This window comes from Myotis yumanensis, unplaced genomic scaffold, assembly GCF_028538775.1.
Source record: "Myotis yumanensis isolate MYYU_CA2020_CCGP unplaced genomic scaffold, mMyoYum1.0.hap1 SCAF_3, whole genome shotgun sequence".
NCBI classification, from domain to species: Eukaryota; Metazoa; Chordata; class Mammalia; order Chiroptera; family Vespertilionidae; genus Myotis; species Myotis yumanensis.
The window spans coordinates 30,920,916-30,938,475 of record NW_027223754.1 but is presented as its reverse complement, the minus strand read 5'-3'; the positions used below and the strand labels follow the sequence as shown (position 1 = coordinate 30,938,475).

The 17,560-nt window shown below is 43.6% G+C and overlaps 1 protein-coding gene across 2 annotated transcripts in view; it reads right to left on the bottom strand.

Moving 5' to 3' along the window:
- CARS2 (cysteinyl-tRNA synthetase 2, mitochondrial) overlaps positions 1-17,560 on the bottom strand; it is a 35,289-nt gene that overhangs the window by 14,314 nt on the left and 3,415 nt on the right. For both annotated transcript variants that reach the window (XM_070408591.1, XM_070408590.1), the window contains exons 3-7: positions 12,745-12,862; positions 7,973-8,044; positions 7,750-7,855; positions 4,812-4,895; positions 3,257-3,386 (exon numbers count right to left, since the gene is read on the bottom strand). In XM_070408591.1, the coding sequence (XP_070264692.1) occupies positions 3,257-3,386; positions 4,812-4,895; positions 7,750-7,855; positions 7,973-8,044; positions 12,745-12,862 (510 nt within the window). The remainder of the gene's footprint in view (positions 1-3,256; positions 3,387-4,811; positions 4,896-7,749; positions 7,856-7,972; positions 8,045-12,744; positions 12,863-17,560) is intronic.

Sequence of the window (17,560 nt, the reverse complement as noted above, 5' to 3'; positions counted from 1 at the left end):
TTTGCTCCAGAGGTATGGTTTTTTAAAAAAACTTACAAAATTACCTTTTCTTACTTTCAATAGGTAAAATTTAGTGGTTTTCCACCTTTAACAAGAGATAGAACTATAAAATCAAGAGAATTTTTAATTTGGCTTTTGAAAATTTAACTACTTAGCGGTTATATTTGACAAACAAGGTTATAGAATTCAAATCAGTGCACGTCAGCTATTGGCACTTCCGCTCTAATGCTGTGCTATACGTCCTGGAAAACCTCATGTCCTACAAACTGCACACCAAAGCTGTGCGGCTGATGGGACAGTGCAGCAGCTGGCCCGACCACTCGGCCTGGCAACTCTCACCAGACCCCCTGCGAAACCTGTACCAGTGTGAACAATCCAGGTTCACTAGCGCTGCTTCAGAAGACATTGAAAATGCAAAAATCGAAAAACTCAATAGTCAGCACAGTGGAAATGCTGGTTTGTGGGGTCCGAGTGGTGAGGCCACCTGCCCCAGCACACAGCGAGGCTGGAATGCAGACCATCGTGAATTTTCCTAAAAATGGTTCAAAATAGACATTTTCAAAGATGCCACAGCCTCGCTGAGTCCGTTCCTGCTGAAGGTTGACCTTCTCCCACTGGCTCCTGGGCTCCAGAAGAACCCGCAATGTACCGTCACATTTAGCTAAGTGGTGCTGGCTGAGTGGTTGTCTGTTACTGTACATTCTCAGTGATGGATTTTAGAGAATCTATTACAGTCCTTGAAATTCAAATGCTCTGAAGAAGAGTGTGAGGTGGGAGGGCGCAGATTGGGTAGGAGAGCATAAGGGGCCTCATTTGTAATGAGTGATTCAGTTTAAGATCTGAAGCAAATATGATGATGTTAAGATTTAATAAAGCTAAACTGTGGATCCGAGGTATTCATTATATTAGTCTCTATTCATGTCTGTACATTAGACCTATTTTAAAATAGGAGACAGCTAAAAAGGAATACAATGTCTATTTTCATTATTTAGATTTCAACAAAATGAAATATTTAATGGTAACATTAGATTTGAAATTTATTAAATGCTTTCTACCTGCTTTACAGTAACTAATTGAATCAAAAACTAAATACTTTTTTACAATCCAATGTATACTCCACATTGCTATTAAACCAACAAGTATTTATAAATACATAAGTGGTTCTGTATTAATGTATGACTGTGAGATGGACATAATTGTTTTTGATGAAAAGTTGGGCCCATGCTTCATAGTAACATGAGAGTTTGACATTTCAGGAATGCCTGGATGTGTTTCTAGATGGGCCATGTAGAAGTCATCAAAGGTCAGGGCTGCGGGGGATGTGGTGGAAAGGGAGACTGCCTGCTGAGTCTTAACTAGAATGAACAAAATGTGGATGGACGGGTTTTGGAGGACAAGGCTTTTCCATTTGGGAGGATGGGGTAAACCTACGTGGGGCTCAAAAGGAAACTAGGGTGGGGACAGTGCATGGGGCACAGTGCTCTATTACAGGAGACTAGAAGCCCAGTGCACAGATTCGTGCACTGGTGGAGGGTCCCTCAGCCTGGCCTGCGGGAATCGGGCCGAAACCAGTTCTCTGACATCCCCTAAAGGGTTCCGGATTGCAAGAGGGTGGTTCTCGGGTGACACACCCCAGAATTGAGCTCCCTCCTCTCTGGTTCCGGGTGTGTCACCCGAGAACCGCAGCTGCCAAGTCACCGCAGCTCAGCAGCTCCTGCGTTGAGTGTCCGCCACCCGGTGGTCAGTGCGCATCATAGCTACGGGTCAAGCAGTCAAACAGTTGGATGGTCACTTAGGCTTTTATATATATAGATAAGATAGTTACCACTGCTATACCCAGCCAGAAAACAGCACCACATACAACAAGCAATTGAGGGTGACTGGGTTGGTTGATCTGAAAATTTTTGGTGTAGCTAGTAGTTTGAAATGCTCACCTTAGGCATACTTTATGTTTCTAATTTTAAAAACTTATAACTCCACTGCAAAAAAATTATTATAATAAATATCTGCAATGAACTGAAACACATCAAATATAATAAAATCTGAGTTAATATGATACTTGAAAACCCCTCACCTCCACAAACAGGAAATACATACACCAGGTTATTCACTGCAGGTATTTGTAAGAGCAAAGTATTGGAACACCTAAATGCTCCTCCATAGGGTACTAGCTAAATGAACAATGGGTAAGCCACACAATACAGCAGCACTTAGGAGCCGAGAGACAAATGACGAAGAGCTCAGCAAACTGACACAAGGGAATTCCCAGGACAGACTGCTAAGTGAAGAGACAGAAGAGGACAGCACATGTGGTATGCCACCTTCTCTCTCTCTCTCTCTCTCTCTCTCTCTCTCTCTCTCTCACATACATACACACACACACACACATGCACACAAACACACACACACACGAAAAGGGGCATGTGGCCATGGGCAGAAGCGTGGGGAGTGCCGAAGGAACAGTCTGCAGAGGTGATCAAGCAGGAGGAGGAGGAGGCCCCAGCAGAGATGCCAAAACCAGCAGAGAGTTGTTTCCCAGGGGCCAAGGGAAAAGGAGGGCATCAGGCTGCCTGTCAGTGACCTGGTCACTGGTGCCCTCAGGAGACCAGAGTCAGTGGGACGCTGGGATGAAAGCCAGGCAGGAGCAGGTCACATGTAGATGGTGATAGAAGCAAACAAAAAGGAGGCTGCTGGAGGGGTCAGGGTCACGGAGGACCTGTGTTTATGGAGATCCCAGGACAGAAGCGTCCTGAGAAACGGCTGATGGAAGACTGAGGAGACAGACACACAGAACCTGGGGATAACGCTCGATGGGTTCTGATCCAGCTTTGGGGTGAGGGTCTGTGGACTGAGAGAGCGGGAGGAGAAAGGTGGTTCAGTCCCCCGTCCCTGAGGGGCTCTGCCCTCACCCAGGCCCTCAGTGGAGGGGTGGTGTTCCCTAAACCCACCTCGGCAGAGAGATGAAGGCAACCTGGAGCGGGCTTGTAGGAGATGGGAAATCAAAACCTGAACCGTAAAGCAGGCTTTCCTACTGAAAATAAAAGTGCTGATGCAAAGATGAATAAGCCATGTTTTTGTTTTGTTTCCCTTCTTACAGCCAGTCCCCTCTGAATGTTAAGCTTTCCTCCAAACTCCTTGCTTTGTCTGCATTGGTGCGGAGACCAAACTTGTCCTGTCTGCGCCCTCTACTGGCCAACTCAGGCATTGCTAGAGCTTTCACATCAACACCGACGGGAAGAATCCAGGAAAACCTTACCTTGAGATGGTAGAACATTCAATATGCCAGCCAGGTCTTCCGTTTCCCCAAGGAGAGGGCCAGAAGATCTCCTGGGGCTTGGCTGCCTTCCACAGGGCAAAGTCGCTGGCATGCCGCTTGTCCGAATCACCTGCCAATTAAAAGTGTTTGATCAACAGGGTTGAGAACTTAGAATGAACAAACCAACCCAAAGTCACAAAACTAAAGCACTTTCCAAAGAGTCTGCTCCTTCTTATAGTAACCTCACATTCCTCATTCATGTTTCCTCTTCCCCCCACCTGACGGCTGGAAAGACTACTAAGCACTTTCACCTAAAATATGCCAGTAGAATGAGGTCTGTCAGCATGAGGCCAGTTTCAGTAAGTTGAATAATGAATGAGTTGAGATTTCAAACACGCACGGTGATGCTGCTTTCTGAGAGGTGTCCTGAACTGAGCGCACTCATTCTTCTGCAGTCTGTCTCCTAAGACAGCTGTGCTTATCAGTAACTGAGTTTGAGTAACTTTCCCCCCAAAAAATCATATAGAGCGAAAAGGAGAATTACCAGAATGCCAATCACGTTCAAAGAGTAAAGAGACTCAAAAGAGAAAGGTTAGGTTATTGTTGAAGTCTGTACAATGAGCCAGTTCTGGGCTCTCTTTACATTCCAAAACTTGGAAACAAGATCTTCAGTAGGTGAGTGGATAAGTAAACTGTGGTACATCAGATAATGGGATATTATTCACTGCTAAAAAGAAATGAGCTATCAGGCCATGAACAGACATGAAGAAAGCTTACATGCATGTTTCACATGCGGGGACCATCTCTGAAAGGAGCTGTGAGAATGGGCGAAGGTGCCTTCTCCAGAGAGAGCTGGAGGCCCAGGCAGGAGAGGGGAGGGACGTGTCATATGCTGTGTGACCTTTATACTCTACAAGTTCTCTCTATTTGAAAAAACAGAATCAAATTTATTTATTTATTTTTAATATATATTTTTATTGATTTCAGAGAGGAAGGGAGAGGGAGAGATAGAAACATCAATGATGAGAGAATCATTGATTGGCTGCCTCCTGCATGATCCCCACTGGGGATCGAGCCCGCAACCCGAGCATACGCCCTTGACCGGAATCGAACCCAGGACCTTTCAGTCTGCAGGCTGACGCTCTATCCACTGAGCCAAACCAGCTAGGACCAGAATCAAATTTAAAACACAGCTGTGATCCCTGGCCAGCATGGCTCAATGGTTAAGCATTGACCTATGAACAAGGAGGTCATGGTTCGATTCCTGGTCAGGGCACATGCCCGGTTTTCGGGCTCAATCCCCAGTGTGGGGCATGCAGGAGGCAGCCGATTGATGATTCTCTCTCATCATTGGTGTTTCTATCTCTCTCTTCCTTTCCCTTCCTCTCTGAAATCAATAAAAATATATTTTAAAAAATAAAATAAAATACAGCTGTGATCAGCTGTCTGGCACCACCGCTGAGAGCGTGGGGGTCTCAACCGAGCACTGGGAAAGAGAAGATGAGTCTGTGCGTCAGCCCCCGGAACCCGGGACAGGACGCCGGGGTCCACCCACCTGGTTCTGCAACAGGACCAGGAGCCACACCGACGAGCTTGCCGTACTTGTCGCCTCTCGACTGCAGATCAAAGTAGACATTGCCTGTTTTATAAAGGTAATAATTTCATTTCTCAGTCTTAAATGTCAGCATCTACATGGGCTTAACAGCTAACAAGTGATTAGAACTTAAACATAGAATATGGCATCTGGCCCTCATTTGGCCTCCTGTACTATATTTTAAAATCAAAATTAACACCACAGCACTGTTTTTTAAAAAAATGCATTTGGACACATCATGAATGTCTGGATGTAAAAGTGAAAACAAAGGAGTAAGTTCTGTGTCAAATGCTGACGCAATTCTTTTTAACAAGAAAAAGGAAAAGTGAGTGTTACCATTGGCCTGCGTTCAGCTCTGGGCTTCATGTTACACACTGATCAGCAAAGAAACCCTTTCCTAACCGGATATCCTCCACGGCTGTCTTTTTACTTAGGTTACAAACATCGCTGCACTTAAGCCTCCCGGTAGCTGTCCTTCCACCGAAGTGCATCCGGTCCACGTTTTTAGACTGAGGGTGCAAGGTGACCTTCCGCTAGGTCACTGCAGAGCCAGGGCCAGCCCTTGCATGTCCAGCCGCGCAGGGGAGGGGTTATCGGAGCTGGAGCTCTCGCCAGGAGTCAGTCCTGACCTGAGCACGCGGGGGCCGCCGGGAAACAGAGACCCCAGACGACTCAGAGTCCCCGACCTTCACTCAGAGCTTGTTCCTGAGCTCCAACTACGAGCTGGGATAAACTGGTGAAAATGGGAGAAGTCCTGTGGGGTAAGTTAGAATGTAAACGGCACTTGAAAATGCTTTAAAACAGAAAGAAACTGTTCCCTTTAACGGATGAAACATTTTCCTCGGACCTCTATTTATGGCATCCATTTGCTGAACAAATTCTTTCTTCACAAATAGTGCAAAGATCAAATTACAACCAACCTTTGTGAAACCGTCACAAAGTCCAAATGAATGGAGTTTCAGTAAGTGAAATTTATTTTAAATTAATTATGTTTATCATAATTAAAATTTACAATAAAGCATAGTAATAAAACAAACAGCATTTACTCCTAAAGCATGCTTGGATGGGAATCTCTGAGCAGCGCATGAACATTAATCAGTTTAGCTGGCTTATGTGTCTTATTTCACGTTATATGAGAGCAGGAAAACAATTCCTGTATTTCTGGAAACAATTCCAGTTCAGTCACCTAAGCCCTTTAAAACAAGTTTTTCTTGGAAATAAAATCTAAACATAGCAAACAAGGTAAAGTAAAAGACTGCAAGCCTGTATGCACAGGCTACTGAGAAAGGCAACAACATTTCCAGGGACCAGGGGCCCCTGCCATGTAGCTTATGCCCTCAGGTAGGACCACGAAAGAAAGGTGCTCACAGGCCAATAATCCCTATGAATCATGTCCATGATCATGCTTTCCACTTTGTTACTGACTTGCAACATGTATTGCAGTACCTGAATGCTGCCAACCCCCAGCTAGGTTCTCTAATGGGTTATTTGCGAAAAGCAAAAGGTTTTCCTGGTCCAAGAACTGACAAAATGTGAATACGTGAACAGCAAGCGGAGGCAGCATATGATTGGCTGTGGTACAGTACGGATATCACAGCTGAGAAGGTGTGTTTTGGCTACGGGCAGTAAAGAAAACTTCCTGGGAGAAAGAAAGGAGGATTTAGATCTGGGAAGAATGACTGGAAAGGAAGAGATATGGCTGAAAACAATGCTGAATCGTAGAAGCAGCAAAACGCCAGGCTGCCAGTCTTTCCCTGAAACCACCAACCGAAAAGCAGCAGCTCCTAAACCAATGAAGCTCTACAACAGGAAGTGGTCACACACATCCAGAAGACGGGTGTTCCGAAGATAACTGGCCTGGTCAGTCTCTTCAACGAGCCCGTAATGAGGGGAACAAAGTGGGGACTGTCTTAAAGGGACAGGACACAACCACGTGCATAGGCTACTGAGAAAGGCAACACATGTTTCCAGGGGCCGGGGGCCCCTGCCACGTAGCTTATGTCCTCAGGTAGGACCATGAAAGAACCTGAGTTAGATGAGGATGTGGGGAGGTAGGTGTGAATATGCAGAGGACAGGGCATGCTATTAGGGAACTGTCCAGCAGCTCAGCTCTGATCATGACACTGGGGTTACATAGGGTGACGTCTTTTATTCAGAGACGTGTGTTGAAGTGTGCAGGGCCTAAAGTGTCAAGATGTTCACTGGTCCATCAAAAAGACAACTGCCCATCCAAGGAGATGACAGTCTGAGGGCCAGTCTTCTACAAGGGGGTGGACCTTTTGAGGTGCTGCCATTGTCCTCAACTGTTTGCTATGAAAAATGTGAACAAAGTTGAAAGAAGACTCAAAGGACACCTGCACACCTACATCTAGTACAACATTGCTAGCATCATGCCATATTTGCCTTGTCTAGACTAGCTCTCCAGATGGTCATCTCTTCCTGTAACCGTGGAAATACTTTTTAAAAGAATTGATGCGTCCTAGCTGGTTTGGCTCAGTGAATAGAGTGACTGAAGGGTCCCGGGTTCGATTCTGGTCAAGGGCACGTACCTCGGTTGCAGACTCAGTTGCATGTGGAAGGCAACCAATCTGTGTGTGTGTGTGTGTGTGTGTGTGTGTGTGTGTCTGTCTGTCTGTCTGTCTCTCCCCCTCCTTTCCACTCTGACTAAAAATCAATGGAAAAAATATCCTCGGGTAAGGATTAACAACAACAAAAAGAATTGATGCAGCCATTTATGCAAAGACAATAACCATAAGAAAACCTCACATTTTCACTGTAGGAATCATATTGAAAGAGACAGTAAAACATCTGGCACTCTCCAACAACTCATAAGAATATGTCCAGTTTCTCGAAGTCCCATCAATGTTACCAACAATTAGTGTTTATAAAATAGCCCCACCTCTTGCTGTTGAATAAGCATGCCCATTAGCAATTATTCCTTCAATGAAAGAAATGATCTGAGGAATATTTTCAGTTACTCTCAAGTATACTGTGGGTGGGAGAACCTGAAAGAAAGCAAAGGAGAGATAACTGTTTCCATAGTTCAAAAGCAAGTCAGCCAAAACCGGCTTTCACTGTTCAAGCTTCTTATCTTCATGGCAGAAAGCAACACCCTACTTTACCTTCAAGGCTGCCATATCTTGTTTAAAATCTTCTTCATAAAGGTTGGCAAGAGAAGCAGGTGATATCTTCATCTGCAAGAAGATTAGGTGAGCCTATTAGGCAATCCGGAGTATTCACAGCAGAGCCACACAGGGGCTCCACCGGCTCCCACAGCTGGGAGGGCTGGGCCGCATGGCCCGTCGTGGCTGGGCCTCAGTTTGACATGCCTGCTCACAAAAAGGGCATTGAATTTTAGGAATCAAACTTATTCTAGTAGCTTAGCTACTCAAAAAGGTTTGTTGACCCTGTATTCAGGTTAGAGAGAAAAAAGAAATAAACAATGTGATGATTTTCGTTATATAATTTTCAAAACAAAAACTAAGCCTGTTTTTTAAAACATATTTTTATTTTTATTGATTTTTAGAGAGAGAGGGAGGAAGGGTGAGAGAAAGAGAAACATCAATCAGCCGTCTCCCGCATGCCCCCTACGGGGATCCCCGCAACCCAGGTATGTGCCCTGACTGGGAATTGAATCAGCAACCTGTTGGTGCACAGGACAACGCCCAACCAACTGAGACACACCAGCCAGGGTGCCTCTGTTTTTCTAGAACAAGGATAAGCCAGATCAACCTACTGTACATAATAACCAGAAACTTGAGTTCCTATCTTATACCTTACCCCTCAGGAGGCAAAAGTAAACAAGCTAAAAATATATCGCAGAGGAATTCTCTAAGAAATATTTGAAAGCAATACAGCATATGAAAATAGGGATTGTGACGGGTGTTCAATCCCACAGGATAGCTGGGCTCCCGGGGACGAGCAATCCCCCCACCACAAATGGACATCGAATTCTGAATGTAGGGCATATGGGGGCAGGTACCTGCAGCCCCAGATCTAGAGGGGGCTGGCACACAAAACTAGGTTTACAAAAGCATTCCTTACTTTTCAGCCGAAAAACACTCCCAGGACAGAAGCACGACACACTGAAGTTATGAAGCTAAATGCAGCTTCATAACTGTTGAGCCTGTGAAGTGACCCGGGAGCCACTGGAACTCACCCAGCATCTGTTCCAGGCTGGATCCTCCTCTCCCTTGCTCCTCCCCATCCCTGAGAAATAGAGCTCCCATTTTTGGGGGAGAGATTTCAGCTCTGGAGTATTAAGAAACTTTCTCAAGTGAAACAACACCCTAAACCCACGTTCTTAACAGCCCAGGACCCGAAAGTAGCAATCACCCTAGAAACTGCAACCAATGAACATTTACTGAAGAAAGGAATCTGGTGGACAAAGTGTTGCTGCCCAAGTGTCTTCTGTGTTGTCTTGAGCAAGACAATAAACCTCGGTGCCTTCGGCTATCTTTGCAACACGAAGAAAATCCCAGCTAATAGTCTTTAGATTGCTATGAGGATGCAATGAGAAAGTCACCACTGTGAATGGAAAAAACTACATTAATATCACTATTAAAGAGACAAAACACCTAGCACCCAGACACAGCTAGTGATCAGTACATATTAGTCCTTTTCCTATGGTACAGCTTTGTGGCAAAGCTAACCTCCTAAAAAAAAAGTTAACTTATTTATATCCAGAAGACAAAAGGCCAAACAAATAAAAAAGCTAAAACTTCAGTGTTAGCTTTCACTTTAGAAGCTTTTAATACTATGCAATTTTGGACCTAATGGTCAGCAAATTGCTTGTATTTATTCATCTGTAATTTTTTAAATATATATATTTTTAAATTGATTTTTGGAGACAGAGGAATGGAGAGGGAGAGAAAGAAACGACGACATGAGAGTGCAACATCAATCGGCTGCCTCCTGCACGCCCCCTACCAGGGATTGAGCCCGCAACCCAGGCAAGTGCCCTGACCGGGAATTGAACCAGCGACCTTTTCGTGTACAGGATGACACACAACCAAGTGGCCACACCAGCCAGGGCTATTCATCTGTAATTTCTGTTTTCTGCATAGGAAACCCACTCCCAGGGAACTCGGATGGCATAAGGGTGCCCAGGACGAGCCTCCCTCCAGACGGCCAACACCATCACCAGTTGTCTCAGGAGCATGGCCATAGTCACACATGTATTTGCATCCTCTCCTTGAAATGTAGCACCTTCCACACTTGGCCTGCACCTGGCTTCCTTCTCTAACAACCAAGTTCCAGAACTGTCCGTGCAGAGCACGATGAGCCACTACCTTCTTTCTAAGGTCCTCTGCGTCCCATCCCAGACTTTTCATGAACTATTCAGCAGTCCTCTCCAATTACTTTCCCATCTTTTTACTGAGACACACATGACAACACATGTCATTTCTAAGCTATAGACCTAGATGTAAAGCCACTGGTCAGAAATGTTTGCTAGCTTCTGCCAACTGCCTTCCGAGGAAGGTGTACTGATTTGAACTTGACCTGCAATGCACGCAGGTGCCTACGCTGCAAAGTGCTAGCGAACTCCCAGGTTGTCGACATGACAGCTAAGAAAATGTTTTTTCACTGTAATTTTAATTTATGCTTCTCTTATTTTCAGTGAGCTTGAACATCTCACATGTTTACAAACGATTTGTATTAAATGATTTATAATTATCCATACCCCCCATGTTTCTATTGAGTTGTAGGTCTTTTCTTACTGATTTGTAGAAAGTACTTTTATATAAAAGAAATTAACATTTTATCTCTGATATGAATTTCAATTTTTTTTTTCAGTTTTTAAACTTTATGGTAGGCCTGGCTGGATAGCTCAGTTGGTTACAGCATTGTCCTGATACATCAAAGTTGTGGGTTTGATCCCCAGTTAGAGCACATAATTTATAAGAGTCAACCGATGAATGCATAAATAAGTGGAACAACAAATTGATGTCTCTGTCTCTCTTCTCTCTTCCCTTTCCTCTCCCTCTCTAAAACCAATCAATCAATCAAATAAATAAATAAACATTATGGCCATGTAGAAAATTTTATTTTAATATTTAGCAATCTTTTATATTTCTCAATCTTTTCCTATAAATAGCTTCTGGGTTTGAAAACAAACAGAAAAGCCTTCTCCAACATGAGGCTATAAAAAGTGCCCCAAGGTTGTCAGTAATTTGTAGTTTCATTTCTTTTATATTAAATCTCTGATCTGCCTTGAATTTGGTTGTGAGGCATATATCCAACTTTGGTTTATTTTTTTCCTCCAGATGGTTACTCAACTGTCAACACTTTTTACTGAATAATTCATCTGTTCCCTATTGATCCCCTCACTATATCAAAGGCCACTAATTTCGTTCTGTCATTTCCATCCCAAATGCAGCCAGCGAGGTCAACTTCAATCTCAAACCCTGCCTCCTCCTGTGTGGAGGGCGATAATGTGCCACACCTGGCAGGATGCTGCAGGGTTGGCTGTTGCAAACACACAGCAGCCTCTCTTGCTTCCCACCACCAGCGCCCCTCCCCGATCTGCCCTTCGCTCATCCCCCTGGCCACTGGTATGTCACAGCCTCCAAGGACTAAGTGGCTGGACCAAAGTGGACACATGACCCCAGGGACACCTAACCTAGGCGGGAATTTGGACATGGGGCAGAGGCACAACCGAATGTTGACGGAGGCTTAAACCAAACTGTCATAGCGAACCAGGGATGGGGTGCTGACCCCTAAATGCTAGCACTGCCCAATCTTCACTTCTGGCCCTGCAACGTTTTCTTTCCAACACCAACCACTTCTCCAATTCTCCAACTCTACAGGGTACCCTCCAACTTCTGGAGTTAGCACAGACCCCACAAGTTAGGGGATCAGTCGCATAAGACCACCCCCACCTCAGACAGCAGCTGCAAATGGTGGTTCCCAGGCCACCTGTATTTCTACCCACGGACTACAATTTGGGGGCTTGACAGAATGAGTCACATAACTCAGAAAAGCAGTCTACTTACTACCAGTTTATTTAAAAGGACACAACTCAGGATACCAGATGGACAAGATACATAGGGCAAGGTATGGGAAGGGGCGGAGCTCCCATACCCTCTGAGTTCTCACCTCCCGCCCACCAGCACCTCCCTGGGTTCACCAGCCCTGCAGCTGCCGAGCCCTGTCCTTTGGGGTTATATGGGGACTTCATTACTTAGGAGGGTTGATTAAATCATTGGCTCCTAATGATCAGCTCCACCTCAGGCCACCCTTCCCTCCCAGGAGGTGGGGGTAGAGGAATGAGTGTGGAGTAATTTTGTAAAATCACAGGAATGTAAAGTACTCAATGTAGTTTTTTTCTGAAAATAAAAGATAATTTAACAATTATATATAGCCCTTTAGAGATAATTAAGTTGCTAATTATAAAAAGAAGAAGAGGTGAAAGTAGACTTGACTATTCCTATAACTATTAATTTAATTCTTCATTAGAATGCTCACACCCAAAACTTCCTTTAACTGTCATGTGAGATATAAGAGAAATAACCTGTTCACTCTTAACAAATGATAACATTAAACCTCACACGAGCTTAATTTCGCTAGCCTAAAAGTAGCCTTTTAATTTCCCTCTGTAAAGAGGGAGTAAGGTATTTACCACGGAGGCTGAGAGGCCAAGAAAAAGACTACAGATTCAAGTCAGGAGGCCCCCTTTAATAAGGCAATTCATTAAAGACTTCAGGGACCAAAATCAAATAGACCTGAACTTCCTTCACCAGGACAAAAAGATCCCTCTGATTACCTGTCAGAGCACACATATCTGGATAGTTAGATGGGAAAAGTACTTGTGAAACACAAATAAGAAAAACTGCTACATAGAGGTAAAAACACTCATCAATCAAGTTATCAATCCATAGTCTTCAACACTTACTTCATTGGCCCTTTTAATTATCTTATCATCCACATCTGTAATTCCCATGACCATGATGATGTTGCATCCAAAAACTCTGGTTAGGATCCTTCGAATTATATCAAATCTAACATATGAGCTGAAAGAAAAGAAATGTTAAGGTGTCTTTAATACACTGAGTCATCATTGTGGTCTTTAAAAAAGAGTACATTACATGTTAACACACTGCTACCTAACTTCAAATGTGGGATATAATCATCTATCTATATATAAAAGCCTAATATGCAAATAGACCGAACAGCGGAACAACCGAACAACTGGTTGCTATGATGTATGCTGACCACCAGGGGCACACATGGAATATGGAAGGCGTTGGCAGCAGGTGACAGAGCATGGAACATGGAGGGCGTTGGCCATGGCGGGATGGTGGAGCAGGTGAGTGGGGGTGCCAGACCAAGGCAGGGTGCCTGTCGCTGTCATCGGAGTGAGCCTCTGGTGGTTACTGAAAATTCTTTGCTCCTGTGCACCACAGTCCCACCTGGCACTTGCACCTGCTGCCGGCGTCAAAGCCACTGCTCGCACCCACTGCAGGCACCTGGCGCCGGCCCTGATTGCTCAGCATCATCAGCAGGTGCGAGCGGCAGCTGCCAGCCCTGATGGCCCCTCAGGGCTTCTCCACCTCCCCCTGCTCCTGAGGGGCGATCAGAGCCAGCAGCCCCCACTCACACCTGCTGCCAGCAATGGCCCCACTTGGTCCTGCTGCCGGCACCTGGCACCAGCCCCCATTGCCCCTGAGGGCTTCTCCACCTTCCCCTGCTCCTGAGGGGCAACTGGAGCAGCAGCCATGGCTCGCACCCCCTGATGGTGCTGGCCCCGCTCATACCTGCTGCTGGCACCAACCCCAATCTCTCCATGCCGTCAGCGGGTGCAAGCGGGGCTGGTGCCGTCAGCGTATGGGACCGGCGGTGGCAGGAGCGAGGCTGCCAGCAGACAGGGGACTGGAGGGCCATGGCGGGAGGGGCTGGGCGGGGATGCAGAGGATGGGCCGAGACCCGCCCCAGTGCCCACTGCAGCCTCATAGCCCACAGTTCCTTTCAAGGTACACAAATTCGTGCACTGGGCCCCTAGTATAATCAATAGTTCAAGTACAGCTAGAAAAAGATTTTTACTGACTGGGTCACATTGGTCCTCACAAGAAATCAACACAGGTACTGCCTCAATTTCAGGATACATGTTAGCATTTTTAATTTTAGAGCTATCGTTCAAGTGAATTTACATCTATTTAATTGTACAAAACTTTACCCGTAATACAATCTCACTAGGTAGTTAAAACACTGAAAGCATTTACCATTCTTCATTTTCTCCAATAACTATAATGTTTGATTATGACAAACTAGAAGCAAATAACTACAAATAAAAACAAACACAATCCTATTAAAGCTGTAAAAGATTACTCCTAAATGTGCACACCATTACAGATCACCAGCTTATTGGTAGAATACATTTGGGAAACTGACTTGTAAAACTGAACTGTTTTAAATTCCATTAAGATCATTCAGAAATCTCAAGAATCTGGTTTCCCATAAAAGCAACATTATAATCTAAGGTCAGCTAATATCATGCTAATCTCTGTTGTCCATGTGGCCTCTCTAAAATTGAGTTCACAAAATCATTTTCCCTTGAAAATGAGCCTCATAATTGCATCCCTTGAATCTACCTCCCTCACTCACCCCAAATACAGCTGAGGCCAACGCCCTCCATTCTAGCACCAAAACTATCTCCAAAACCCTTGCCAAGATATTTAACCTTTGAAGCCTCAGGCTGCTTATTTATAAATTGGGCAAAATTCCACTACCCCATAGGATGTTACACATAATTTTAGTGCATGGATTCCAACAAGCAGGAGCTATTATTACCACTGTAATCACTATGCCTTTCATTCATCTATATATATAAAAGACTAAGTGACCAACTGAACAACCGTCCGACCAGTACATATGACGCACACTAGCAATTTAAAAATAAACATTGACTTGCGCATGAGCAATATTTGTCCCCATCTGACACTGGCCTCCCATTTAAATTAATTCAAAGACAGTTTCCCGTGATGTCAGCATTGCGATGACTATTAATAAATCACAGGACAAATTCTAGACAGAGTAGGAATATTCCTACCTGAACCTGTTTTTGGACATGGTCGGTTATATGTTGCTGTCTCTTGAGTTCAAAGAGCATGTGACATTAAAGTTGTAAATACTTCATCACAAGGGAAATCAGTTGAGCACTCTGAAAGTATTTTTATTATTAATGTGGTATACAGGGAAATATTAGAATAAGTTTAATCAATTTATCCATCATTGTTTGTATCAATGTTGTTTTTATATCATGTTTTTGTTGTTTTTATATCATGTCTTTGTTGTTGTTATATCATGTCTTTGTTGTTATATCATGTTGTTATTGTTTATTTATTAATCAATTTATACACTACTTTCATATACATTTTACTAATTTTCTTTCATCTCTGACACTTCTATTATAGAGAAAGGGCAAATAGCGATATTAAAATAGTTCTTCTAATTAATTTCCCTTCAATGTGCACGAATCCGTGCACTGGACCACTAGTCTTGAATAAGAAAAGACTTTATAGGACATGAGATTTAAGAGAAAAAGTTAACATGCACCTAAAACAGTGAAAACAAAAAGTTAAGTCACACGCTTGTGCCAGAGGAGCTCAAGGGCTGTAATGTCCTGAGATACTGCAGGTGGGCTGCTCCCCCAGGGGCCATTCCACATGAACCACAGGAGGCTGCATGGTGGAGGGGGCGGAGAATGTGAGCTCAGCCATCTGCCTGGCTCCCCACTTTCCTGCTGTGGGACCTGAAACCCTCTGCACTGCAGTATCCCCGTTTGTAATTTGGGGATATAACAGCACTGCCATGAAGAATAGACACACAGACCAACAGAACAGAGTTGAAAGCCCAGAAATAAACCCACATTTATATGAGGAAATAAGTTTTCACAAAGAAACCAAAAACATACAATGGAGAAAAGAAAGCCTCTTCAATAAATGGTGCTGGGAAAATTGGAAAGCCACATGCAAAGAATGAAACTTGACTGCTATTTGTCACCATACACAAAAACTAACTCAAAATGAATTACAGACCAAAATATAAGACCTGAAACAATAAAATACATAGAAGAAAACATTGGTACCAAACTTATGGACCTTGGACTGAAGAGATGATTTTATGAATTTAATCTTCAAGGCAAGGGAAAAGCAAAATTAAATGAATGGAACTATATCAAACTAAAAAGCTTCTGCACAGCAAAAGAAACCACCATCAAAACAAAAAAGGCAACTAACTGAATGGGAGAAGATATTTGCAAACACCTCTGATAAGGAGTTAATATCCAAAATATATGAAGAACTCATACAACAACAAAAGAAAACAAACAATCCAATTAAAGAATGGACAGAGGACCTGAACAGACACTTCTCCCAAGAAGATATAGACAGGGCCAGCAGATATATGAAAAGATGCTCAACTTCACTAGCTATTAGGGAAATGCACATCAAAGCCACAGTGAGATACTACCCCAAATCTATTAAAATAGTGACTACCAACAACGCAAGTAATAGTAAGTGTTGTAGAGGTTGTGGAGAAAAAGGAACCTTCATATACTCTGCTAGTAGGAATGTAAATTGGTACAACGACCTTGGAAAACAGTAAGGAAGTTCTTCAAAAAACTAAGAATAGAGTCACCATATGAACCAGGAATCCCTCTTCTGGGTATCTATACCTGAAAAATTTGAAAACATTTATTCATAAAGATATATGTTCATTGTAGCATTATTCACGGTGACCAAGACATGGAAACAACCAAAAACTGAAGTGTCCTTCGATAGATAATTGGATAAAGATGTGGTACGTATGTATATACAATGAAATACTACTCAGCCATCAGAAAGATAAAATACTGCCATTTGCAACGTGGACGGATCCTAAAAATATGCTAAGCAAAATAAGTCAGATAGAAAGTCAAAAATCTGATTTCACCTCTATGTGGGATATAAAACTGAAAGCAACAAATGAACAAATAAGACAAATAAAAACTCATAGACACAGACAAGAGTAGGGTGGTTGTCAGAGGGAAGTGGGGTGGGGGAAGGTGGAAAAGGGTAAAGGGGATGACAGAAGAAGACTTGATCTTGAGTGAACGAGCACACAATGCAGTATACAGATGATGGATTATAGAACTGTATACCTAAAACTTATCTCATTTTATTAACCAATGTCACCCCAATAAATGTAATAAAATTAAAAATAACAGCACTGCCACCTGGTGTCATTAGGAGAATTACATCGGCTAGTGTTTCTAAAGCATTAGAACAGTGGTGGCACATAGCAAGTGCTATCTGTGCCTGTTAAGTATATGTTTTGTTTTGTTTTTTAATCTTTTTTAAAAAAATATATTTTTATTGATTTCAGAGAGGAAGGGAGAGGGAGAAATAAAAACATCAATGAGAGAGAATCATTGATTTGCTGCCTCCTGCTCGCCCCCTACTGGGGATCGAGCCTGCAACCCCGGGCATGTGCCCTTGACCAGAATCGAACCCAGGACCGTTTGGTCCGCAGGCCAACACTCTATCCACTGAGCCAAACCAGCTGGGGCCGATTGATTTTTTTTTTAAATAGACACTGGTGTAGCTACCTGGGGAGTTAAGTAGGGACAAACCTGTAGAACCACAGAGATGTCTTTAGGATTCTGAACTTTACCAGAAGAGCAGTGGAGCCATGCCTACCATCTCTGACCCCCAAATCTCCCAACTTTTTCA